The sequence below is a fragment of the Tubulanus polymorphus genome, chromosome 7 (genome assembly GCF_964204645.1).
Source record: "Tubulanus polymorphus chromosome 7, tnTubPoly1.2, whole genome shotgun sequence".
Lineage (NCBI taxonomy): Eukaryota > Metazoa > Nemertea > Palaeonemertea > Tubulaniformes > Tubulanidae > Tubulanus > Tubulanus polymorphus.
In genome coordinates, this window is record NC_134031.1 from 17997706 (window position 1) to 18024499 (window position 26794).

At 37.9% G+C, this 26794-nt stretch overlaps 3 protein-coding genes across 8 annotated transcripts; 1 reads left to right on the forward strand and 2 right to left on the reverse strand.

Moving 5' to 3' along the window:
* Positions 1–128: 128 nt before the first annotated feature.
* On the reverse strand, positions 129–3625 carry LOC141909102 (phosphatidylinositol N-acetylglucosaminyltransferase subunit P-like). Of its 3 annotated transcripts, XM_074799473.1 has the most exons (6): positions 3555–3625; positions 1419–1638; positions 1102–1207; positions 705–777; positions 489–607; positions 129–396 (listed from the first exon to the last, which is right to left on the reverse strand). In XM_074799473.1, the coding sequence occupies exons 2-6, from the start codon at positions 1419–1421 to the stop codon at positions 287–289; spliced, it is 411 nt and encodes a 136-aa protein (XP_074655574.1). In that variant the 5' UTR covers positions 1422–1638; positions 3555–3625; the 3' UTR covers positions 129–286. The 3 variants fall into 3 exon arrangements, with proteins under 3 accessions (XP_074655574.1, XP_074655576.1, XP_074655575.1); XM_074799475.1 differs by lacking the exons at positions 1419–1638; positions 3555–3625 and having other exon boundaries at positions 1102–1246; XM_074799474.1 differs by lacking the exons at positions 1419–1638; positions 3555–3625 and having other exon boundaries at positions 1093–1246.
* LOC141909076 (nephrocystin-4-like) lies at positions 1501–22384 on the forward strand. Of its 4 annotated transcripts, none has more exons than XM_074799428.1 (25): positions 1501–1668; positions 10229–10378; positions 11167–11351; positions 11739–11968; positions 12429–12622; positions 13094–13233; positions 13318–13456; positions 13577–13819; positions 14043–14185; positions 15049–15150; positions 16029–16206; positions 16800–16885; positions 17139–17327; positions 17442–17537; positions 17620–17734; positions 17811–17954; positions 18033–18243; positions 18334–18635; positions 19037–19263; positions 19737–19926; positions 19996–20079; positions 20168–20324; positions 20405–20520; positions 20598–20764; positions 21100–22384. In XM_074799428.1, exons 1-25 carry the CDS (start codon positions 1513–1515, stop codon positions 21620–21622), a joined length of 4467 nt encoding a protein of 1488 aa, XP_074655529.1. In that variant the 5' UTR covers positions 1501–1512; the 3' UTR covers positions 21623–22384. The 4 variants fall into 4 exon arrangements, with proteins under 4 accessions (XP_074655529.1, XP_074655527.1, XP_074655528.1 ...); XM_074799426.1 differs by lacking the exon at positions 1501–1668 and adding an exon at positions 8432–9562; XM_074799427.1 differs by lacking the exons at positions 1501–1668; positions 15049–15150 and adding an exon at positions 8432–9562.
* A 553-nt stretch (positions 22385–22937) lies between these two features.
* On the reverse strand, positions 22938–26366 carry LOC141909094 (uncharacterized). Its single transcript, XM_074799462.1, has 2 exons — positions 26232–26366; positions 22938–24228 (listed from the first exon to the last, which is right to left on the reverse strand). The coding sequence occupies exon 2, from the start codon at positions 24206–24208 to the stop codon at positions 23270–23272; it is 939 nt and encodes a 312-aa protein (XP_074655563.1). The 5' UTR covers positions 24209–24228; positions 26232–26366; the 3' UTR covers positions 22938–23269.
* Between the last annotated feature and the right edge of the window lie 428 nt (positions 26367–26794).

Consider the following 26794-nt stretch of genomic DNA (forward strand, 5'->3'; position numbering starts at 1 on the left):
TTCCTCGACAAAAGTTTTAGGACGAGCAAGAGAAACAGAATCATCCAAAAGATACAGCGGTGTATAAAACCGCAACCATCAAAATCGAGCCACCAAAACTAACTACAAAATATCTCATTATTTACAGGTAGAGAATTTATTATAAAATGTGATAAAGACATCAACAGTTCAAGGTATTAAAGACCTATTAAAATATAACATCATATTTGCATTATTCAGTACATGTGTACATTATGTCAGTGCTGAGACAAGTAAATGCTGAAGTATCAATATCAATATGAATTGATCAATTATTTTCCATATAAAGTATCCTATTGACTTCCGATATATCCATGTCGCCGATGGGTGGCACGCAACCCTCAGGCAAGTCAGTCTTTATCGTCTTCGCAAATTTATCTGTAGATAATCAACATTTCATCGACTTAGAAAATGCGAGTGTAATACAAAACCTAATGAGAACCAATGATAAATTCGTTTTAATGAAATACCTGTAATAGTTTGCATGGAATCACAGGGAGCTGTTAACAGAAAATTTGATGCAACATAGAATATTATAATGAAAACGAACGCAACAGATCCATACACTGGTGCAGCAAAAGCCCAGTACCTGGAATTAGAAAATAATATTTACACTTTATTGTCAATGATTAATATAAAACAAATGAAAAACATCATTAATTGGTGAAACTTCATGGTAATCTCACTTTTGCGGCCAATACGTGAGTCCAACTGCCTCCAACCAAGATAAAGGTATAAATGCCCAAATAATATACAAGCCTGAAAATTGTAGAATCAAAACATGCATCACTGACAGAAAGGAAGGAGCTCTTGCAAGTAGGCTAGGAAAGGTAGTAATAGTATGGCTTCGTTAAATTCACATACATCAAAGGCACTTAATTGACGGATGATTGTTTACATCATTTAAATACTATAAAATTGAGGAAGGAGTGATTGGGCGTACAGCAATAACCAGGTAAGCCCAGCAGGTTGGGCAAAACTGATAGTCCAAACTGATAACAACAAGATTAATTCATTTGCATTTGTTGATCTTAAATTAAAGCCAAAGGAAAGGACGAGGTTTTTCGTTCGTACTTAACTCACATAGACCTATGATTCCGAAAAGGTAGAGTACAAATCCATATATGGCCCTCTCGGGTGTAGGACTAGGTGAATGTTCGGGTTCTGACTTCTTTTTCATTGCGGTAACCTTATAAAATTCAAAATTCACTCGCAAAACCCGGAAGTAAACCGGAAGTCAATAGGTTAGTCGCACTATTTACCGAATAAAAAAGTTATAGAAGTAGAGCAACAAAAACTTAAGGAACCTTGGAAATTCAGCCAATACCTCCATTTTTCCATGATATTTGGGTATTTATTTATCAAAATATTATCCCTACGTTGCAATAACGGATATTTACCATTCAACGACGTGTCGAAGAATTAAGAAATTGATCTAAAACTTTTTCGTTCGGTAATTATCGTCAGCAATCGAATAGCGTCCTCGACAACAAAATGGCGACCATCAACAGCGGCGCAAGAGCTTGGCATAATTTCATCGATAAAAACACTACAATCCAAGCTCCGTGGGATCGTCTTCAGCATCCATCACCAAACGGCAGTATCCCTATTTGCATCTGCCTGAAGTATGTAGAGGAAATAGCTTTGAAGGTAATGAAAAATAAATGTCCACCTTTCTGACCTCAATATCTGACCTCAAGACAAAATTTGGACCTTAAAGTTTAGTATTTTTTGGCTCCCAAAATTCTTATTGCTGCATTATATTTAACAGAGAGGTGTGGAATCGAAATCAATCGAATGTTGGTTGGAATGATCAGACATGTCAGTTATCACCACAAAATCTTCCATTTAATTGTACAAATCCACACACAGCGTTACTCTGAGTTGCCCCACGAAGTTCGCAATTTAGAAATTAAACGCACTGAAAACATCTTCACCCGTCAAGGGATTCGAACCCACTACGCTAAAGCTGTTCTCTGAACCCCTTGACCTCATGAGTCGTTGGAGTCGTTACTAGCCGACCAGAATCCGGTCGTACCAATCACAGCGCTTGTAACAAACCGACAGTAGACTTCTGTTGGTTTTCCCGTTAAATGGACCAATCAGCGACGTTTTACCGAACAAGGAAGTATTTCGCAAATCGATATATAACGTCATGCGCAACAGCGCCAGTAATGAAATCACGCTTCGTGAGGCCAGGGGGCTGGTGGAAGCGAGTTTGGGAGTGATACTGGACCCCTGGCAAGCGAGGATGACTGAAAATGGCTCTGTCAATTGTTTGTTTCATAGCATAAAAACTATTTTCAAACGATTCAAATTCTGGAACTTTAGTACAGCATATTGATGATCTAGACATAAAATGCATTACAGGAGTTCAATAACCAGTGTTGTTCATGTCACAGTCAGTGGTGCCCTCTAGAGAGCAAACACTCAACTATCGTATCTAACCTGCTGACTGATAATTACCGTAACCTCACTGGAGAGAAAATAGCGGTTCCCTTGAGACAGGCCTCTATATAGGCCTAGTAGTATTGTGTTAGAAAGTGGTTTATTCGAAATTCATGAATAATTGATATGAGAACTGGTTTTTTCGCGTTTTCTAAATCTCTTTTATGTTTTCGTGACAGCAGATGTATTTTTATATGTGAATAATTGTAAGCTATTCGATCAATATTGAATCTGATGAATGGCCTGTTTTAACCAGACACACCACGCGTCCTCATTTACTTTGCGACGGTAAAATGTACGTATTCGAATCGAATAGAGGGTTTTTTTGTAATGAAAATCGTGACTTGAATGCTTGTTGATTAAGTCGTGGTGACGCAGTATAATAGTTCGTTTAAAAACGGGACCGTCTTATCAACCGCGGCTCCAATACATGTATACGATATGTACAGCCTATATCACGGAAAGAGGATTTAAATTGTATCTGGATCCAATAATCAACAGGAATATGACTCTATAAATTTTGATCGGTAACGAATAAAGGGAATTTTTGTGTATAGGCTACTTAAAACGGAAAGTGGGAATGCTCTTCAAATATTTGAAAATAGAGAAATACCTGGTACTGATATATGTTTTCTATTTGTATGGTATGGATACATTTAAATAATTTCAATGCTCAGAATTCAAGTGAGCTGTTTGTGACAGGGTCAGTCGGTTAGAGTCAACCAGTTGATTTATAAGTTAATTATAACTATGGTATTTATCCACCAGCTATCCTTAACCAATTTTTAGCAACTGGCCCCTGTTTTTTAAAGTTTAAGCTTATCCGTATGATTACTTGAATACGCAAATTCTAGCTCACTGTGATGCTCGACAAGTGAGATTTGATAAGGTTTTAGAGCAGTATAAACATGTCTGTTTGTAGTTCTCGCACATATTTCAGCTTATCAATCAATTGCTGCTGTGTTTTCAAATAGTTTTGATGATTTTATGGCTGTATTTTACTGTAAGTGTACAACTGTATTTTGTCCCTAGCAATAAACTTTAAGCCGATATAAGCGTTTTAATGCGAATTTGAACACTACACTCACCTGCAGGTAGTAAGGGACTATTCTATACGAAAACTAGTTTTTCATTCTGTGAATTCTATCTTTAAACTGCGAAACTATTACAAAACAGGACTGATCAGTTCTTTTAGCTCGTAGGTCATAGAATACCTCGCTGGTACGCTCAAGTGATTTGAAATACATGGAATATGACTCTGCAAAACTATTACAAAACAGGACTGATCAGTTCTTTTAGCTCGTAGGTCATAGAATACCTCGCAGGTCATAGAATACCTCGCTGATACGCTCGAGTGACTTGAAATACATGATTCGAAATCTAAAATTGAAAGTATCAATGAAAAGCTCGTTTGAAAAGTGCGTTTTAGAAAAGGCCTACGGTTGTTCATTTATCAGTTGTGGAAATGACTTCATCCGCGGTGGTTTTTCGCGACGTACGTGTTTCAGCAGCTAGTCCTACTTCTTATTGATGACGGAGCAGGGATAACGAGAACGTCGAACGCATTAATCATTGGCCATCAGGAACCCGAGGGTATCACGAGGGGATCACGGCGGCGGCGGTGAATCAATCGCGATGATGATAGTTTGTTATTCTCGTCTCCATAGTGAAAACACGTCACGGCCCACTCGCTCGCTCGCTTGCTACGTCGGTTTTTTCTAACCTATATCTTCTGCTACACGTGTAAAAAATGAGCTGATCGATCAAATTTTCATGGCTTGAAAGTTGAAATAAATTACTGTCGGCAGCACTGATATCAGAAAAGTCTTTATTCCATAGTTTCCCTGTGAAAAGATCCGTCAATTATCTTATCTGAACTCAAAATCAATTTTCTTTGATGACTCGGTGCTTGCTGCTTTCATGTATGCTTGTCTTGAGATGATTGGTCCCAATCGAAATCTAGAACTAAGAGATGTAAACGTCATTTCACAGTTTGATCATGTATGGAGATCATATTTCTGTAGGAGATAAAATTCAATTGATTTTCATTACCAATTTCCTCGAGCAAATCATCATATCTTATGGCATAACAGTGAAACTGCTAGTTCTGTGACTTCTTCAATGCAAGTATACAAGTCTGGTCTTAAGACTGTCTGTAGGGCATGTTTATAGAACCAAATAATACATAAGCTTAGGCTCATATTTAGATCTAATCTGCAAGGGCGAATCTAGAAATCTTTGAACGGGTAGACCTGAATATTGGAATGGGCACTAAATTTGAAAACGGCAGATATGCCGATGTGAAGGCTGCAGTGGAGGGGGGGTACCTGTGGCACTCTAGTTTATCGGGTCCACCCTTCTAAATCCACCTTCATCTGTCCTGCAAACTGTTGGTTGACATGTCCAGTCGCAATTGCTCTGGTTCTAAATAAATATGTATTCAAATAAAAGTCGGATATCTGTCAGTTCCCAAAACAAACATTACATTTTATACTGAATTATACATAGTAATCACCAAATACTTTTGCAAACCAATATTGATAATTCATGCACACGCAGGGATTTATAGGCTATATTTGTTTTGATCGAGTAAATATTTGAAATTATGCCGGCTCTCATACTATCCATGGTTCTGTTCCATGCTTACAGAGATCGCCGATATATAGAGAGGCCTATTGAACAAATCCCTATGTCACTCATTCTATCCGAACAATGCTTCAAAAATCTCATCTAAGTACCGCAGTTTATTAATTGATGAATTATTTAGCAATGTAGGAATGATAGTTATTTGTAGCAAGAGTAAGTATATTTGTTATTGAATAGCTGTAGGCTGCAGTAGCTTGTTGATGATACCTCACTCTGGGCAGAATATGATTGATTGAAAAAATGAGTCATATTTTTAATAAATCAAATAAGGAATTATTATTATTACTTTTATCATGAATTGATAGAAACTTGATGAAAAACTGCAAGAATGTGGGAATTGTTTAGGAAATTTTTGAGTACTGGACACTACTTCAAAAAACAAAAAACCTGAATTCAGGGTTCCTGCGGTCAATGAATATCCTTGAAAGCAATGGAATTTAAGGATTGTTTTCCAGATCATTGAAAGTCGGAGAATTTATTCAGCTCTTTAGCCCTTGAGTCAGTGAATATCGTGGAATTTTTGGTGTAATGATATTTTCATATTTTCTGGTGCTCTGATGGAACTTATGTGCGAGTTGACAATCCCTAGCGAGCTGGAAAGTCATTGAATTTTGTAGCTAAGTGTCTTGGAAATAACGTGTAAAATTGAGAAGAAAAATCATGGAAAGTCATGGAATTTGGTGATATGTTTTCAAGGGCTTCAATTAGAGAGCCTTGGGTAGTAAATAGAATAGGTGGCTTATTTGAGAAACAAAATAGATCATCTCGGATTAGAATATTGTCTCGGGGCTCGGATAAATGGAAAAATGTCACGACCCCCGATATCCGGTTAAAACCGTAATATCCCGCTGAATATGTTGATCATAAACAATCGGAGGTTACCATGGTTATCGACGATGTTGTGTTTATCGTGCGACCTGCGGGCGACCGTCTCGGAGCCTGTGAATTAATACAACGCAGTTGAAATGAATAATGCATCAAGTGTCGATTCTAAAAAAAATACAACTTGTTGCTAGAAGCAATTAGACCATGCGTTGTTGCTATTAGCATGAATTTCCTCTCCGCAAAATAATCAATTGTTCTACGGCGTGATACACAACGGTTGTACGTATCTAGTTCTATTGAAATAAAAATGCGAGATGAATTTTCTATTCATTTACCACTTTGTGATCGTGTAAAATTAGAATTGACTCTACAAATATATATTGTTTTTATTTGTTAAGCTATAAAACCGGTTAGTCAAGTCTATTATTAGATGAAAGTTTCTAGTATCAATTATTCTTATTAATAAAAGGTCTAGATTATTTTGGTACTATTTGTCAGTTGTTTATCTAATTTCAATACTAGGTATGGGTATTATTGTATGCAGTCTAGAAATAGATACGTATTCTGTTTTTTTTTCACTGGTATTAGACGTACGTGAATTACAATGATTAGTACAGGAATGAATGATTGATTGTGTTACGGTGGCAGATCTGCTGAAAATACCATTAATCAAATTAATCGTGAAAAAAATAACTTGGTTGTATTGCGGGGCATTGAAATAGGTTCGCGACAAAGAAACAGCGCAAACAAATTCTTTTATTGAATAGGTCTATGACGAGTCGATGGATAGGTATATTACGAATAGATGGTCTGTAGTAACAGAGATGGTGCTTCTTTAGCCTTACTCAGCAGATTGAGGCTTTCATAATCTAATGATGATAATCTTCAAGTCCGGCGTCCTTGTTTCCAAAATCTGGAAACGATGTTGTTTCTAATGAGCCTGTAGTGAGATATTGGCTGTAGATTGGAGCAATGTTTGGGTGTGGCTAGATTTCTCCATAAATCAATAGCAGGCGTTTTTTCCGATTTTGCGCAAATACAGAAAAATTCCTGACATTTTTTTCATTTGAAGTCATTCATTCCGGAAAGTGGTTTTGAAAAAAACGAGATCAGATTCAAAAACTTCGTAATTTTGCCTCTCTTCAACTGTAGTTATGTCCCAGAATATACAATTAAGCCTTGCCAAACTTGGGCACGAGTTTTAAGGATTGGAAAATATGTTAGGTATGTCGGTAAATGATTTCGTTTTTGTCAGAGTTCGATGTCCGATTAAGCGATGTTTGCTGCGCTTTTATTTGCTTTTTCTAGTTGTACGTTATTCAAATAATTGCGTATATGATTCTAGTAGCTGTGAAAACGTATGCAAATTATTAAAAAAAAAACCGCGTTAGATCATGACACGTGGGTAGGAGAACTGAGACCCTCAAGTGTTGAAACAATCTATTTATTGATTGTGCATTAATGACGCGCACTTCATTTTCGTCGCGAAGCTGCAGTGGATCCTTATACTGCACAGAACTATTGCAGTCAAGCCGCAGCATCAACTGCGTTCGCTTCCTATCAGGATTTTAGACTAAAAATTTAAACTTTTTCATTTGTGTTCGGCGAGGAGCTATTTTGGCACATTCTCAATAGATAATGGGAAGTTATATCATATTTTCATGTTTGAAGCTGCAGTGCATCATTCTACCGTATGGAACTAATCCAGTCATGCCACAGCGTCAACTGCATTCATTTCCTACCGGGATTTTCGACTAGTAATTTAAAACTTTTTCATTGGTGTTCTGCAAGGAGGTATATTTGGCACATTCTCGATCGGTAACAGGAACTTGTGTCTTATGTTCGAATACTTTAAGTTTACGGTAGAATTGTGAACAATATATATATATATATATATATATATATATATATATATATATATATATATATATATATATATATATATATATATATATATATATATATATATATTGAAATCCAATAAGAGGAGCACGTATTTTGAAAAGTTATCGATTCATTCATATCACAAGCCTCGACTGTTAAATCTTTAACTTGGATTTGCTCCGTGTCCTATTGACTTTCTTTGAAATTGTATTAATTTTGAAGATGCGGAAGGAATATCTCTAACCTAAACTGCGCTGAACTGAGGATTTAATAGTTTCGCAGGAATTATTTATTTTCGTGAAATTCGCGTCGTTGATCGGAGGGCTATTTATAGGATTTCAGCGAGTTTTATTAATGGGGAAATCGGTGCATTGAAAGCTTTATAATGGAGATTCCGTAATGCAAAATAGATCCATTCATTTTAAAGACAGATTATCAAACAGGTTCCATTTTTCTATGATCGGAAGTATTTCAGCGAAGGCATTCTTCAAAGTGTGTTTTGAGTCGGTTGGTGAGCGTTAATGAATTCGTCTAATTCGCTTGGATTATTAGTTTATTAGTGATGAGGTTATTGCATGTGTTAGAGGATGACTGAGAGAGGAGTAAATTTTTTGTTGCGATAAAAAGCCTTCTGTGAACAGTGAACAATTGCTATTGACTATTTTTGTGGAGGCTATTTGTCTCAGCTTGGAGTGTTGTATATAGGCTATTCAGGAGTATTAAGCAGGTGAAACTTATCAACTTAAGTCAGTTATGATATAATCAGTACCGAATGATTGATTGAATGGAGACATTAATAGTTTATCGGCATAACATTTTTGATTAATAATCTGAGGTTGACCTAGCTTTACGCAATGATATTTTAAAGCAAAGTGGTGTCTTTTTCCAAGTGTTTGAGTATTGGAAAGAATGTAGCATTCATCTCTTAAATGTATCCATATCATGATTTTTTGACACCATGGGAAACAATTGCAGCAGCGCGCAAAATACAGTTATAACCGAGAATAAACCATTCGATAAGGGACCGAACCCGGCGGACGATTCCGGAAATACTCCGTCTGAAACGAACACTACTGAAAACGTTCGAGAGGTTTCCGACGATATTGAGAAAAAGGACGAAGGTATTGAGGCTGAGTCGGAAGAAGAAAGTGAAGAGGAAATAACCGATGACGAGGATACCGATGATCGGGTGAAAAATAAAGCTGTGCGGGAAAAAGAATCGCCAGAAAAAGTGACGTCTAAAACGAAGACCGAACCTAAAAGCGAAAGTAATGAACTCGATGTCAATGCGAATAAAGTTGACACGAATTCACCGAGGAGGAGGAGAATACCTAGTAAAGGAATCATTAAAAGTGTTAATCGTAAAAGCGCGATGGATATATTGATAGCTCAGATGAACGATGATAATCCGGGAACGCTGGAAAATGGAGAACTACGAGATAACCGCGGCAGTCCGAGTGGAAGCTCGGCTGGAAATGGCGTCAAAAAACATAAATCGTTGTCCTGGTCTCTGAACGAAAACGGTTTAACCAAAGACGAGCCGATAGCCGAGAAAATGCGTCCGGGAATTCTGAAATACCTCGACAGCCATCGACTGTTGAAGAACGAACATCGTTTATACGAACATCGCACGAATAAAAGCGTTAAACGAGTTCACGTTCCGTTCTGTATCGCGTTACAATCCATCGACGATATTCCGAATCCTGTTTTTCTGGTCGAATCGGTCGGTAGAGGTGTTACAGTATGTATCCCGTTTAGAATTTAGGGCCGAATTTCAGGTTTCAGTAGTTAGTCGACTATTTGCGAATTAATCGATTGAATGTGGTCGCTGTAGTTCAGACCTAGTTCCAAAATGGCCGAAACTGTGAAATGTGTAAGACCAAGCCATAATGCATTCGATTATAACAGGGTCCCTACGATTCCTTTATTCCTTAAAAAACTCCTAAATGGAAAACTCTTAAAAGGTGCTTGAAGCTCCTTTAATTTGAGCAAAATGCCTGAAACTTCTTTAAAACTCCTTGAATTTTGAGAAATAGGCAATAAGAAATTTTGTCCAGTTTTCAGACGTAGTTTACTGTACAACTACAATACATTTCGGACCAGGATTTTTTAAACCAAATTAGGCGGTTATCAAATTAGAATTTGAGTTTAGTAGTGGAATGACTGATCTGTAGGGACTGTGTATTAGCTCCGACCACTATAGTCGACTAACTACGAAATCTGAAGTTTGCCCAGATGCGTAACTTATGGGTCAATATCATCCTACTTCAGAATAAATTCTAAAACATGACTGGTAGTTTTCATGGTCAAATGTTTTTTGTGCCTTTCTATTTTACAGGTGATATTTCAGGTTTTCACAGTATTTCATATCTTTCTCGAGCTTAGATTATTGCATGTATATTTTCAGGAGGACATCGGTAAATGCTTGTTTCAGTTGCGAGTCAGCCTGTTCGATATAACATACAGTCAGTTCTTCGGAAGAACGTGGAATGGACCGTGGCTGAAGGCGAAAGCATCGAATTCCGCTGAAGGCCGACCTAAACTGAACTATAATCAGGTAAAAGCATAGTAGACTGATCACACTCCGAAGATAAAAACCCAATAAATAAAGATATAAAGGTTTCAAGAATCAAAAATTATCTAATCAAAAATTGAAATGAGACGAAAGTTTTGATTAAATAAATTCTTGCTTTTAAAAATTTCAAATCTGTATAGACCTATTGTGGGTTTATATCTTATTAGGTTGATGCATATCGAAAAGAAAGAAAACAAAAATACAATCAACGCTGGCTTATTATTTTTCAATTCTATGAGTGAAACAGATCTAATTTACCGAGAATAATTACGTGTGTAACCTGCAGACATGACCAAATCAATTGCATGGCTTATTTCTGCGTGATGAGAAAATAGAGAGCTGATTAATTCATCTGGTGCATTTAGTACGCACATAGTAATCAATATTCCCCATACAGATATGTTTTCATTAACCAAGAAGATCGCGTGCCATTAGGGTCCCTACGACTCCTCAATTCCTTGAAAACTCCTTCAAAATGGAAAATGCTTTTGAAGGTGCTTGAATCTCCTTTGATTTGTGCAAAATTTCTTTAAAACTTTTTCTTTGAGAAAAGGCAATTAGAAATTTTAGAAGTTTTACAGTTTATACACTACACCTATTTTGGTACAGTGATTGGGATATGAAAGTTATGCAGACACTTCCTTGTAATTTGAAATTTTCTCCTTTAAAACTCCTTGAAAACTCCTTATAACCAGGAATGATTGATCTGTAGGGACCCTGAATTAAACGAAAGCCACTCAAAGTAATATGATATAAAATCTTCATTGCAGAATATCTATCTACACACATCAATAAACGATGATACGTTACTGTTAGTAGTAGAACTGATAGCTGCTGTAACTCGCGACGATGGAAGCAAAGATATCACGTCTTGTGGCTGGAGTTTCTTCCGTCCGTTTCGTTACGAGGGCGACATGGTCGACCTGTCCAGTGCCTCGACCGCCCCCGCTCAGAAGTAAGTACCGGGTAGCTCACAAATCTGTTTCTCTTTTAATGAGAAAACTAACTTGAAGTTTGTTGACACCTTGAAAAATAACACATATTGCTCAATATTGTTGACAATAAATATAATTTATCAAAAATGAAATTTTGAGTTATGAAATATATTTCATCGCAAAATAAACGCCAAAAGTCTCTATCGTAATTGTTATTTTGAAACGCCAATATTGATGACGTTATTGCATATCGACTCACGCAGAACCCCTTAAATAATGCAGGTATCAATGTTTATAAACATTACTGTAACGGTTTTTACGGCGTCAACAATGTTCCATATATCTCATCAGTTTAAGCAGGGTTTTTGAACGTATCGTATTTTAACGTTTTATTTCTGTTTTATCAGAATGGAAGTACTTCACGGATCACCGCGTGCCTTATTATACATGGACGAGCCGCTCGAGTCGAATATGGCTCTATTCCCGATATCCGGCTGTAACGTCAATTACACGATTCGTACTCACAAAAATCTCTCCAAAATCAATCATCTCGTGCCGGAAAACGTGATACTCGGCGCTAAGGATATCGTGCCCGGTTTATTGGAGGGCCAGCTTGATCCTAATCATCCAGAAATAAGTAAGTTTTATGCGTGTGATTTAGTTTAAAATCCATGTAACCAACCTTTGGTGTCCCAGAAATCCTTCACCCAGTCCAGCGGTTGTATCCACATTAATCCAGAGCTGCCAAGTTCCTGATATTCAGTATTTGTTACTATTTTATAACGAGAAATACTGATTTGATTTATTCGATGTACAGAGATATGAAAGATGTAACTGAGGGTCTTACTGTTGATTACTGATTGATTTGAACATTTTCTTTCATATTTCAATAAAATGTTACTGAAAAAAATTCAATTTGTTACTGATAGTACTTTCTCAAAGTTTGGCAGCCCTGGTGATCTACATTGCTCTACAATCCTAGTGGTACATCAGACACTAAGGTTCTTGGTGTCCTGTAAAATCCACGGTGCTTCGAACCAGAAAGAACTAGTGAATTTCAACCTACGATTTACTATTTGAATTACTAACTTTTACAGCTCCGGATTCGTTCAAAAAGCCGCGATTGCAAAAAACGACTCCGTGTTTCATTGAGAAACTGCACTTGAATCTGCCGCCGAGTGTCGAGAAGTTCGAAGAGGAATTGTGCATATTGTTGAACGAGGATAGAATGAACAGAGATAATAAAGTGGCAGACGGAACAAACGTTGAGGTCACTGAAAGACGATTACAGGTAATCATGATGATGATTAATCCTAAAAATCACCAAATTATTTTTGCGCAAGTGTTTGGCCGCCGCTGTCTAGATATTTAGATGTCTTAAATCATTCATGGCACCAGGGCCCACTTAAACAACTTGAGTTCTAAAAGACAGCTCTTAGGTTCTTAGATCAGCTTTAGAACTAAGAATTGATGGTCTTGACTGAACCCAGGGCAAGTATCACCTTTAACCTTGGGGCTAACTTAATTCATTTTCGATTGAGTCGACCCCTGGGTTAAAGGTAATACTAGTCTATAAAACTGGGCCATGGAGTCTGAACAACTTAACTTTTGCAAACTATAATCTATAATTTATGGAGTTCTATGGGTTAAATTCAAAACTTTCTGTTACACTGAACTCTGTGTGAACTCAATTTTTGATCGCGACTGCTTTGTAAAAATTGGAGTTATATCTGGAGCATTCAATGTCGATGTCTTTTTCCAGATCGGAGTACACAATGGTTGGGGCTACGTGGAAAAGCCGGAGGTCGTTCATCTCGCTACTGATAAATTCGTGAGCCGTCGCGCGTCGTCACTAGGTTCGCTCAGACGCGGCCATCAACGAACATCTTCAGCCGGTTCGAGGTTCGCTACTGATCTATTGCTATTTCTATCGGTTCTGGAAATAAATTGGATGAAAAATGAATGAAATTTTCTGGTTTGTTACAGTCGAGAAGCGGGTGTGGGAAGCGGTCTCGTTCTGAAGAATCGCGTCGAATTAGATAACCTGGTCGAAGACCCGTTGTGTACGATTGTATTCATTCTCGAATACGTCATAGCTGAACCTCTGAACAAAGAGGAGAGAAAGGTAAAAAGAAAACTAGGTATCCGTGTATATAAACATTACTTCTTTTACTGTTTCACAAAAGATTTACTAATCTTGAAATGTAGAATTGAGAACCTGAGAAATGAGAAACTATTTTTGTAGATGTCGATGGTGCGATCACAGTCAGTAACTATAGCAGTGCGCTGGGTAGCATGGGCACCGTTCAGCACCGGCGATCAAAATCCTGAAATAAACCTCGTATTACAAGGCGGGCCGTCTGCTGTGCCCGATGCTTGTTTCATCTACAAAAACCCAACGGCGGATATATCCGTCGAGAACCACGACGAAACAGCTGCCAAAATCAGTCCAGGAACGTTATCTTTTACATTCATAAATCAGAAAAGGGTAAGAGATTCTTAACGGAAAAACATACCGCAGATTAACTTCAAATTAGTGTTTTTGAGACTACTGGGCCCAGTTCCATAGTCATGGCTTAGACTTAAGACCAATTTAAGACCATCTTAGTTCTATAACTAATCTCATAACTTAAGACCTGTCTTAAAATTTAAGACCATTTTTGGACTTAAGTCTCAACTGAGGAACCTGACTATGATTTGGTCAATTACAGACAAGTTCGCTGATCACTCCAGACAGTTTAATGCCTCCAGAATCATCGGTTATCCAACGTTCGCCGTCCATAGAGTCATTCGATCGCGATCTACAGGAGACACCGCGAGGAAAACCGCCCGTACCCCCGCAACGAGATTCCAGGTATTTAATCTATGCAAACTAATCTAAATTATTGAATGAAAGATGATTTCAAGTTTTCAGCAGCCGCAAATAGAAAGATGTAAAAAATTACGATATGTTTTAACTTTGATACGTGCTAACGTACCGGTACATACCGGTTATTATATTAAATAACGAATATGGCTTCACTGTTTAACGCATCAATAGTAGGAATAAACTTAAGTTTATACCGCCTGACACTAGTGGTGGAAGCGTAAAATTTCACAATCAGTGAGTATTTGAAACGATGGAAGATAGCAAGCGTTATGTCGCTTTTTGTGCTTCCACAAATACACGGGTGTATAACTCAGCAATATTCAAAGTTAGTTAGATTGTTCTAAATGTCTATCTACTATGGAAATGAGAAGTTTTACGATAAGAAATCGTCTCTAAATCTATTTATTGAATTTATCGTACTGAGTGCGATGGTAAATGTTATCATTTTTACAAACCCGGCTAGTTGATTCTATCCGCCTAATGATGGGTACGTCGGTACTAGTACCCGCTACGATGGTTACTAGTACTGGTATTTAGCCAAAAAGTCAAAATTCATATTGTAGAACTTATATTTCATAACATATTTTTCACGTACAACTTTTCTTTCATATACCATCTGACTATGGCTTGTAGTGTCATCTTTTCTCCTGTATGATTTACATACACACATAATTCACGGGTTCAAATACTTTCCAAATCTTTCATTCAAATCAATGAATAACTTTCAGAGTTAAATTCTTTTCAATTCGATCGGCTATTTTCCATCGAAATTTGACTGGTAACAGTATTTCAACCTGGCTCGATGATTTCAGTTTATGAATTTTGTTTTTAACGCTGCTAATTTTCAGTAGACACCATGCCGTGTATCACCACCCTGCGACTCCTATGAGTATGTACAGTAGTGGATACCAATTCTCAGCTCGTGGTTCCCCCAGGGATTACTCGTTCCCGTAAGCCACTTCAAACGCTTTCTGCTTGGTGTGTGCGTAATGTGTAGATGTATGAGCACCTGTCCTTTGTATTTAATGAACATTATGGTCTTCTATTTTACCAGCTTAAAATATCCATATTGAAGTATTTCTGAATTTGTTGTCACAGATTTATCAAATATTTAACTCGAAAATCAATCAATCTGTAGCCTGGAAACCAGCCCATAACAGTAACTCCTGTGAAATGGTGAACACATGATGATGTTAAAAGACTCGAGATAAATGAGGGTATCTGGGTAACAATTGCGACCCACCAGGATAGTTGAGGGGGTCGAGGCTGCAGAGTGATGCCTACATGAGTTACATTTGAACTCTGTGTTACTGACTCCATTCATAGTTACCCTGCAAGCTCAAATTATTACTTGATTATTTTCAACAACTCATGTCAATTATCGAGTGACTGTAACACAAACAGTTATGTAACAGTACTGACCACCGCATGTGATTACTAATGAGGTGTGAAATACAGTTTACTCCAACGCATACAGATTGTATCATATAGCTTTCAAACATACAGTATTTCGATATGAATATGGATTCACGGCTTGCACAATGGCTTGAGAACACTTACATTTCATCTTCATCTAATAGCTCGTGCACATTTAGGTAGGCGCCGAATATTCACTAAAATGCTTGTTAGCGTCATATCTAACAAGCTTCCATCTCATTCATTCATTCATTCATTCATTCATTCATTCATTCATTCATTCACACTATGCACCTTTTAATCTACAATTCGCAGAAATATTTCTGTTTCGAAATTTTACGATTCGATGAACATAGAGTAGTGTGCACAACCGCTTCGCTGTTCTAACTATTGAAATAATATTCGTCCACAGAATGGAGACACCGATTAGTCCTATGCCATACCAACAGATGGCGCAGAGCCCGCAGTCGATGATGATGATGCAGTCGCCGAATATGATGATGCCACCTACTGGCCAAATGTGGATGCAAGGTTACCCCTATCCTTTCCCAGCAGGGCCGGCAGGGTATCCTCCTTATATGGGTTTTGATGTGAGTACATATCAAGGGGTACATTGGACAATTTTTACAGCTGTAATAAGAAATTATTTTCAGGGTTTTTGATACAGACATCCCACACGTGAAACGATGAAAGCCTGAAAATTGTCCAAATGTATCGTTTTATTTTTTTGCATGTTTTGCTTAAAAGACTATATTGTTTTTCTATGATAGAGATTATTCACAATACGAAGGTTTAATGCAGACTCAATTGACCCCTCGTCCGCAGACCCCAAATATGGTGTTTACACCGGGCCAGATGTGGCCCCCCTACCCGTACGGACCTATGGGTCACCCGTATACATATTTTCTCGATGTAAGTGCCGATTTTGGTATCTTATCTAGTGCGCCTTGAATATTAACCGCGCCATCTTAGAATTTAAAGGTAACCGATCGAACACACGAGATATATCGAAAATCTCTCCGTGCACCAGCTTAAAGCTCACAACTACCCAGCTAGACCAGCATCCTCTCCTGTAGATATGGATAGTTCTCCTAGTTATAGATTTGATGCAGATACTACTGATGTTTTGAAATGTTGCCTCCAAAGTTGATGAATGATGTGAATTATTTTTATTTTCTTTCAGAATTCAGGGAGATACGGTGACCTGCAAGAACTGCCATTTAACCCGACGCATACTCCCATAATATCTGCCAGTCCTTTTAGGCAAACGTTAGTATCCTTAAAATGTCAATGACTCAATCTGAAGGCTTTAGTCATTTGAAGCTAAACTAGTGTATATTCTATCGATTTATAGCACAGGGTCTTGTAGGGTCTTGTCAATAGCCCAGGTACTTTACCAGGACTATTGGATGATCTAAACTCCTATTCACCCCCAAACTTTAAATACAAGCCTTTGTGATTCACAGTACCAGTGTACCAGATGTATCCCAATAATATTTGAGACCAAATCGTATATTTTCAGTGGAACTGGTCTATCGCGTGCTGCGTACGCACGTTTATACAGTGTTGGGTTTCCACCGATATTAGATCGTAGTGGTGAACCACCGGACGTCATCGACCCTTCAGATGCAACTCAGTTCTTACCGGTTAAAGAAGAAATGGATCCTTTACAAAGCAATGAAGTCACTTTACAGTTTCTTGCTTATTCAAGGTTGGTATTATTTGAATCTTTATGATGATGAAGTGCAGCATTTCCTGAACGACGAAATTAAGTTTCTTGCTTAACGTCATATTTTCAACGATTGAGATGCATTTTTTTTTTTAGGATGATGACTATTGATGCAGCTGGTCCTGCTCAACATGCAAGTACTGTATTCTTCACCTTCCAGTTTTACAGATTCCCAGCAGTAACAACTGAAAGGTAATCGATAATTCTCGAAATACATTTCGTAATCCTTGTTGAACATTGTTTTGTAACTAGTTTTCTCTGAACCGATGATCAGGTTGATGTTGGGAGATCCTGAAGGTGATTTGAGTTCCGATCCGAAGTCGATGCCTTGCGTTCTGAAACGACTCGACAAAGACGGAACCATTCTTAAAGGCGCGCCCGGATACCAGGTTAGATATCTAGTTAGAATTATCGTAATTTATTGAAAATATTCTTTTAGCTTTAAATTGATCATTCCTATTTCAGGTGAAATACTACGTAGATCCGACGTTTTTGAAGCCAGGAGAAGGCAGGCTATTCGTTAATCACTTAGCAAATCAGACATTGCACGTTGATGTCTGGGATGGGGACTCACTTCTACTTATCGGCTCATGTGCTGTAGATTTGAGGGTAAGCGCATTTCATTGTTATGTTTTCAAGATATTCGAAAGCTTTCAGAGAATATTGACAAAGAACTATTTTCTGTAGCATTTAACGAGACAGGGACGAGAAGCGGTGCAAGTGACTTACGAGTTAGATGTGTTCGCTACCGAATACGGAGATGAGACGCCCAGTTTAACGGACGACGCCTTGCGATCGGGCAGTATTCGACCGATCGGAGTCAACACTATAATGAAGGGACGTTTGCACCTACGATTGGCTAATGTTGGATACCCTGTGGATAAATCGCAGCTTAAAGGTACGAGAAAATGTCTCAGAATTTCTCTTTGGTTTTCTTTGCTGAAATTGAGTGCATTTATTCATACCGATATGTTGAATTGTTTCGCAGATATTAGTATGGCTCTACACAAGAAGCCTCCGTTAGTTATTCAACCCAGCGACGATAACATCAACTTCTTCGGCGGTAGTTTGACGGCTATCAAACCCGGCCCGACGATGAAAACGAATAAATACCGCGCGCAGCCTCTCGCCGAAACGAATCACGAGCTGGCGTCAATGTTGGTAACTCGACGCGACAAAGTCGACGATAATAGCAACGAAAAGTTGGATCCTGTGCGCAAACGAAAACTAGCGCGGATGCAAGCGATCAGAGACCAACAAGGTCTAGAGAACCAACCAATCTCAACTATGGTAATTATTCAATACACCAGTATCCACAATGTTACAGATTCGGGAACGCTGCTGAAGTCTATTTCATTGATGCTTAACTCACAGTACATGGTGTCAGCTCATTGATAGATTTAGGCCCATAGTTTTGGAAGATTAAGCTGAAACGTTTCACTTAATAACAACGTAATACATGTTATACATGTTCATTCACTTATTCCTTTGTTTTATAACGAAAATTGCTCAGAAGCCGCACCGGTATCTGGGTGGCAAATTTTCAAAATCAGGCCCTTTTAGTTCAAACCGCATTAAAGATGGAGCCATCCACTTATCATATTCAGGCTGATGTTTACAGTTCCAAATCTACCAAATAAGGCATTGTGTACTGAATTCGGAAATATGTATGTTATCTCGGATAATTTCAGGCGTTCAAAACGGATAAAGCGGAGAAAACTAGAGATCTGAAAACAATTGAACTCTATCGTCAACACACGAAAAAAGATGGCATACTGAACATGTTAAATCAGGCGATCTCGAATGAATACGCGTTGTATCCTACGTTAGGTTCGACTGAATTCTTTGAGTTCGTCCTGAAGAATCCGTTTAACATTCAGCACACCGTACGCGTACATGTCAATGATCCGGACTTATCGTGAGTAACCCTACGACTCCTCGATTCCTTAAAAACTCTTCCTAATGGAAAATGCTTCTAAGGCACTTTAAACTCCTTTAATTTGAGCAAAATGCCTGAAACTGAGAATTAGGCAATTAAAAATTTTTTGTCTAGTTTGTAGCTGTACACCTAAATCGACACAGTTGGAAATTGTTTTTACCCTACTAGGTTGTTGGCAAATTAGAAATTGAGTTTAGGTAGTCTTAAGGATAAAAATTTCCTTACAAAACCACTGAATTAATGGTTTTACCGAAATAAACCATACCAATATAGGAGGCGTCTCCAGTAATTGGCATATGAAAGTGATGCGGGCACTTCCTTGAAATTTAAAATTTTCTCCTTAAAAGCTCGTTATATTCAGGAATGAATGATCTGTAGTGACCCTGCCATACTACTTTGTAAATTTAGGTGCTGCATGTAATCAATATCAAATGAGGAATGTTCAATTTCAGCGTGATAACAGATGCTCGAGAATGGCGCCATTTTAAACAGTTGAATGGACTAGCGTCGCCGGTAGAGGAAGGCATGTTCAATACTGATCGATCAACCGTCCATCCAGAAATATTCCTCCGACCGAAAGAACAAGTACACGTGCCTTTTAAATTAGTCAGTTTTGCAGCAGATCATTCGGTACAGCCACAGGTGGGTAGAATATATCCCAAGAGAAATATGGTTTCATATCCGTTGTATAACGGATTTGTTTGTTTTTAGTGCCCGACAAATCCATTCCGCCCTGGAAAAACAGTTCGCCCACAACAAGAGAAAAAGCCTTTTATGGATACAAAGGTTATCAAGGTAATTCGACATCAAATATTTTTCCGTTAAGTGTCTATGCTTTGAATTGATGAACTAATTACGGTATGTTTCTATTCATTCTCCATAGATTCAGTTTTTGACCGAAGACGGAAAGCCGATTGCGATGCTCAATGTAAAAGTTTCCCCACAACCTCACATCATTGACCAAACGTTCAGATTCCATCAACCGGAGCAGACGTTTTTGAAGAAATCGATACGTTTGCCTCCACCTCACACACTACCAGGTATTTGAATATTATACAATATCTACTGTATTATCTTACTCTTAATGAATGAACGTTAATACGTCACTAATTTATTACAGGAGCCCCTATTGGAGGACCCGGATTTTCTCAAGTTTATGTAAAATGTACGGATAATAACGTTATTTGCACTTGTAATCCAGTACAGCCGGGTGAACCATTGGATGTATTTGTCAAGGTATGTTGTTACATTATTCCGGTACTTCTAACGGGAATTTGAAGAATTTTTAAGCAATTTTTTCGATGATTTTTCAGGTTGCTTGCGGCCCGTCTCCTCAAGTGAAGCGATTTTTCGTCAATATTTACGGCGACCCGTACATGTCTAAACCGCTGCAGATTTGGCAGTTTTTCGTTCATTCGTTACAACGCGTCGATGTGACGTGCATCGAAGGTCAAATGAACAAATTCTCTTTAATTCTCAGGTATGATATTTAATGAGCTCATGAAATTGCGTTTAAACCTTAATGAATAAGAATGCTTACTTAGGAAGGGCATGATACCATGATAGTCAATTCTGCTTAATTAAGAGTAGTTAGATCCAAATTTTGATCCAATCCGGATGTTATTTATGGCCCACCTATACATAAATGTATGTAAAATATGACTTTGTACAGTAATCGTCATTGAATTCAAAATCATCATCTGAATTTAGCAGATTCTACTCTACTTTATGTTTGTATTTTGCCTCAAAGTCATCAGACGATTTTATAAGAGAATCTTTCTTGTATTAATGAGAGACTTTGCCAACTCATTCCAGGGGAACCCAAGCGTCCAGACTCGTGCGTTGTTATTCATCTCATCCGAACGAGCTACAAATCTCGCCGAAAGACGCATTCACGCTCGGAGCGAACACCGTTCAGGAATTACAGGTCGGAGTGCGTCCGTTACAAATCGGTTCCAAGTACATGTTCCTAAACGTCGTCGACGTCGAGTACCACCAACTCATTCGATCGTGGTTGGTTTGTCTGACGTGCAAAAATCCGGTGATCTCGAAAGCATTCGAGCTGTCGTTGCCGGTAGGTGGCGGTAAAGGCTCGAATAAACGTATCGCGTACACGAATCCGTATCCGTATCGAAAGGTGTTCAATCTGCGCACGAATCGTGACGATCTCGTGCAGTTCAAAGAGAACCGTGCCGAAATCGAACCCGGCGATGCGTACACGATCGGATTGCGGTTCTCGCCGAGTTTGACGCCGGGCGTCGCCGAAATTCTCATCTTCATCAACGACGAAGAGGACAAAAACGAAGAGACATTCTGCGTGAAAGCGCAATACAATTGAGTTTAGATACCGGTTATAAGAAAAAGACATCTGAGTTCATGAGATTCACAAAGGTGAATCCAGAGAGAATTTGGTAAAATTTTACAGAGAATATCAATTGTCCTTATTAAACTTTGTATTCTATTAGCATTCATGTTTGGTTATATGCAAAGTAAGCAATTCAGTTTGCATACGTATTTAGTTCAGCGTACAGCAGCTGGTTTCCGATTGATAATCTACAAACTACTTAAAATTCATATCATTTTTCCGTCCATTTTAATGTTTTCACATGCCGTAGTTATTGTATGTATAATTTTAGTCCGTAGATTTTTAGTTTTAGTTTTTACGTAGTACAAAAGTAGAATATTCGGATTCTTTTTAGATTAGGATAAATGCGCTGTTGCAATTATATACCTTGTAAGATGTAGTTATATTAAATACTGCCAAAATGGGAATGTTTAACCAAATTAGTCGTTAACAGTACATTTATGTTAAAGTGCCTTGTACACTGTACGTACGCAGCAAATGAATCTATTGGATTAGATTCTAGAAAGTTTCAGGTTTTTTAGCCCAACACTTTCTCTCCCGCCCAAGAAACGTTACAGAATTTTTCTGTTAATTCTTGTATACATGAATATTGTAGATTTTATGATATTATATTTTATTAAGAAAAAAGTTTTTATATCCGGCGCGAAAGAATGTATTTTTCATTGTCTGATAAGAATGCTTCATGTTGTTCCTGTTTATATTATATGGACGGTGGAAATTTTATCAATAAAACGTATCAGAAGTTAGTAATAATTCTTTATTCGACTTTCATTTTTGTATTCTAAAGAAACGGAGGAAAACCGAAGTCTACATCTTTTAACTCAAAGAGTCACTTTTCAAAGGCGAGTACCTGTACTAACATAGCAGCTAGGTGTTCACAGAACTCCAAAATTAACAAATTTATCACGATTATGGAAATCTAATTTTGATGGATCCTAATTATGATTTGGGTTAATTAAGACTTGTAAAACCAGCCCGTACTGTACTGACCCCAAAAAATGACAGGTCAATGTGCATATAAACCATAAGAATTCATAAAATCTGATCAGACCAAAATAAGACCGAATTTATGTATATGTCCTAACTGGAAGCAGCTCCAGTTGGGTGGCCACGCCACTGACTCCGGAAATCAAGAAGAACAGAGAAAACTCAGGGAATTCGACCAAAAACCTGGAAAACTCAGGAAAGACGGATAATACCATCGACCAATACATGATTTCAATGACAAATGAATGGATTGCAACATTCTAAACCTAGAAAAGCACATGGAAATCAGGGAAACTCGGGATTTGTAGCCACCATGTCCAAGGATTATGTACTTTGTTTTATGTGATGGCCTCTTCAAGACCATTATTTCTGACATATGATACAAACTCAGTCATCTGCTATACATTTGATAAGGTAATGGTTTATAACTTTATTTCAATAAGCAGTTCCTTACTCCACCATTGCTGAATAAATAGATAGGTTTAATAAATACATTTTAACAAGCAACAGAACTCTGGGTTTCATTCATTGATTTATCATTTCAAACAATCTTCACCATTGTTTTAAGTACATATCCTCAATTAGCGATATGCAATAACAAGTTACACTGTACATAAACTACAAGGTAATCCTTTAAATCCAGAAAGTCTTTTGTTTAGAAGGACTACATTCATTTTCCGAGGATTCTGCGACGGAATCGAACTGGTCTTCCGATAAGCTTGAATATTCATCAACTTCAGCATCGAGTCTCGTCGCATTCGGACCAGAACCCGTATTTGTAGAATGTGTTCGCGAGTCTGGTGTGCACCAGACCGCGTCGTCTTCATCGGTTGTTACCGATTTCGTACGTTCAGTCGGAACTTCTTCGTGAATAGTTTCGCACGATCTTCTCGATTCGGGTCCGGAATCTGAACAATCGACGCTCTCCTCGCTGCTCGAACTTAAACTGCGGAAAATCTTTCCGTCTTCGGTTTTGACGAGGTTATGCATGCGCATAAGGTCGCCTTTACGACGTACTCCCGAGTCTTGGCGCGCAAGAGATTTGCCGGTATTGACGGTCAATTCTGCACTATTATCAGAAATCAATTCTGGCGTATCAAGTATATCTCGAGGATTAGGTAGATTTTTATCCGGATTCGATGGGTCTTTAATCCACAGTTCGTCGGTCTCGCACTGCGGTAAACCGTCGTTTATTTCGTACCAGGCGGCTTTTTCTTTAGTGAAAATATGTCCCGATATTCTAATCCCGAAACTGCCGTTTATCGTACCGCCGAATAACCACATCGTGTTGTACTCGAAACTATTCTTGATGAATATGCAACAACCGCATTTCACGCAAAATCCACGAACTTCGTCCGACGAGCAACGAAACTTTCGCAACATCGATTCCTTGCGCAGAAATATTTGCGAATTGGAAACGGCGAACAATGTCGAGAAGGCATTACCGCTCAGTTTGCGACATGTTTTACAGTGACAATGTAAAACTTGAGCAGGATACCCATAGAAAGCGTAACGAATTGCGCCGCAAAAGCAACCCCCGCTTCTAGGGTTCTCTTTTTTCGTATCTCCCATCACGGGTTTACAACGTTCTTCTGTCGAAAGAAAGAAAAAACATTCGCGATTAGTTATTTAAAATTATTCCATTCAGAATAAAACAACCTCTCTTTCCTGTGATAAATACAAATTGAATCCCTCACTTTTCAGATTACCGTTCAGATATCCGGATATGAATAGGTGCCCTGTGTGCAATTTAACGATTCTGATCTTGGTCTTATTGAATTTGCACAGAAATACAACAAAGCAATATTTATTGAATTACAGCTGCAGCGGTTGTAAAAGGAAATTTGCTTATCGTGTTTAATAGACACGTCATTTGCATATAACGTCCATCTTTTACTTCCAATAATAGTGATAATAAATTGTCACTAGCAAACCGGACCTTTTCAAAAAATGATTTTCAATACGGGTGGTATGTATTGTTTCTACAGGACGCACAGATGTACTATGGATGTGTAATGCATAACGTATGCATTTATCATTGCATGAAATATAAATATCATTTTACTTAATGATTCGACAATATGAATTTTGATTCATATCGCATATCAAACAACACTGGGCGTATAACTGTAGCCTAGATATAGAGTGGAGATATCGTTACAATGAACGTCAGAGGCCAGAAAATTTGCTTTGTAGAATCGTCCAGTATGAAACCAACGTCATTTGTGATGAAATTGCCATGAACCAGTTTAAGCTAAATCTAAAGCCCAGCTTGGTTTTATATAGCCAATCTGAGAACTTAGGACCTAAATTCTGAAGGCCACCTTTCTTCTATTCTAGACAGTAGTCACAACTCAGCAGCAACCGGACCCGGAGAAATTGATAATGGCCAAAATCTGAATTCATACGATAAGGTTCTAGTCTATACAAATCTATGTACATATCTTCGTACAAGACAGAATTTTATGTAAGTTAATTAGATATGACTGTCGACCCATCAGTTACAGCTGTACGTATGTGAACAGCTTTCAGGCACGATCACAACCGATATAACTGAGATTAATGTAACATCAAAATTCACCATGATTTCGATTTATTATTATTCAACATGCATCATCTAAACATGAAACAATAGAATTTTACTTTTTTTCCCGGTCTCGCCGCAGTACCACCTACCAACCGCATTCCAGGTCCAGGACCTCAGAGCAAAACGTTCCACAGAAAGAATGATACCATCTACTCGTATTGAACCAACTAACCTTTAAATGATATGCTAAGACTATGTTTTCTATATCAGAGTAGAAGACAGGCTGTTACCACCATCTTCTAAGAAATTCATTGTTTGGTATTTTTAACGATTATCTCCATTTTGCCCATAACTTTTAGTCTCGATAGATCATCATAGTGTTTGTTTGCAATGGAAAATTCATCATTTCTACAGGTTGCGTTCAACTCTGAGACCGAATACCATTTTATCACATTCCGAAATTCAAAGTCCAAGTATTTACCCAAGCTTTTGAAATTTCAATTTCAAATACGTATTTCATTTAGATAATTTCTAATTTGAAAATATAAACCTGAGTGGACAACATGGGTTGAAAACAAAAAATGAAAAACTTCGCAAATTCATCGGTTACTAAATAGTTGCATTCACCATCTTTTACTATCTTTACATACATATCTATAGTAAACCGATCCTTATATTGATAAGTACGCCGTCCTGAATATTTCACCCTGAAATTTATCATTTCTGTACCTGATAGATCATTCATAAATCTGGTGCACCGAATATATACTAATCAGGACAAATATTAAGAATGTTCTATTTGGAATACGATGATTTCCGAAAACTGATTTATGTTTTTATATCTTAGTGTCAATTATCCTATCGTATCCGATATTTCCTCAACGTTTAAGAGCAAGGATTTTAATAGGGCCTTACCTTTCACCGGGTAAAGTAAGCCCATTTTTACTTTAGAACGGTTTTTCGCTATAAACATGCAAACAGAGAACGAACGGCTTTCCTATTTATGATATCGAAGTCTCATGATTCGCAATATATATACACGCATCATATTACGCTCAAATTACTTACCATAATATCAATTCTTCGTGCAAATGTCACACGGCCGGGGTTTTGTCCTGGTGTCTTCGGGATGTGTGATTAGGCATTGTTTTTCGATATCATTCCCCGCCCAAATACCACCTGTTTACCGGGTATTCGCACGCTCGTTTGCGCTATGTCGTTCTGTCGTCAGGTCCGAGCACCTGGCACGCGCGGCTCCCAGCACTCACACAGCACGTGATATCGGTGCGACAAAAAAATTACAGCGAAAAAAATTCTGATCTTAAACGAACAATCATTGTTTGGCGAAATGTACGTCGTATAGATGATGATATACGATACAGAACCAGATGTTCATCGTTTGTCTTCGTTCTTGATATCTTTCAAAATTTTTAGAATGTCGAAATACAACCTGTGGATAAACAAAATCATTTATCTTAATAACAGAAATATCAAGTCTCCTTTTAATGAATGCATGTTTCCATTCATTCATCCATCGGTTTGATGAATTTGATTATTATTCGAATCAGAAGTGAATCAGAACTGTTCAAGTGGGGTCCTGATAAGTGGGACACATATACACACTATTATCT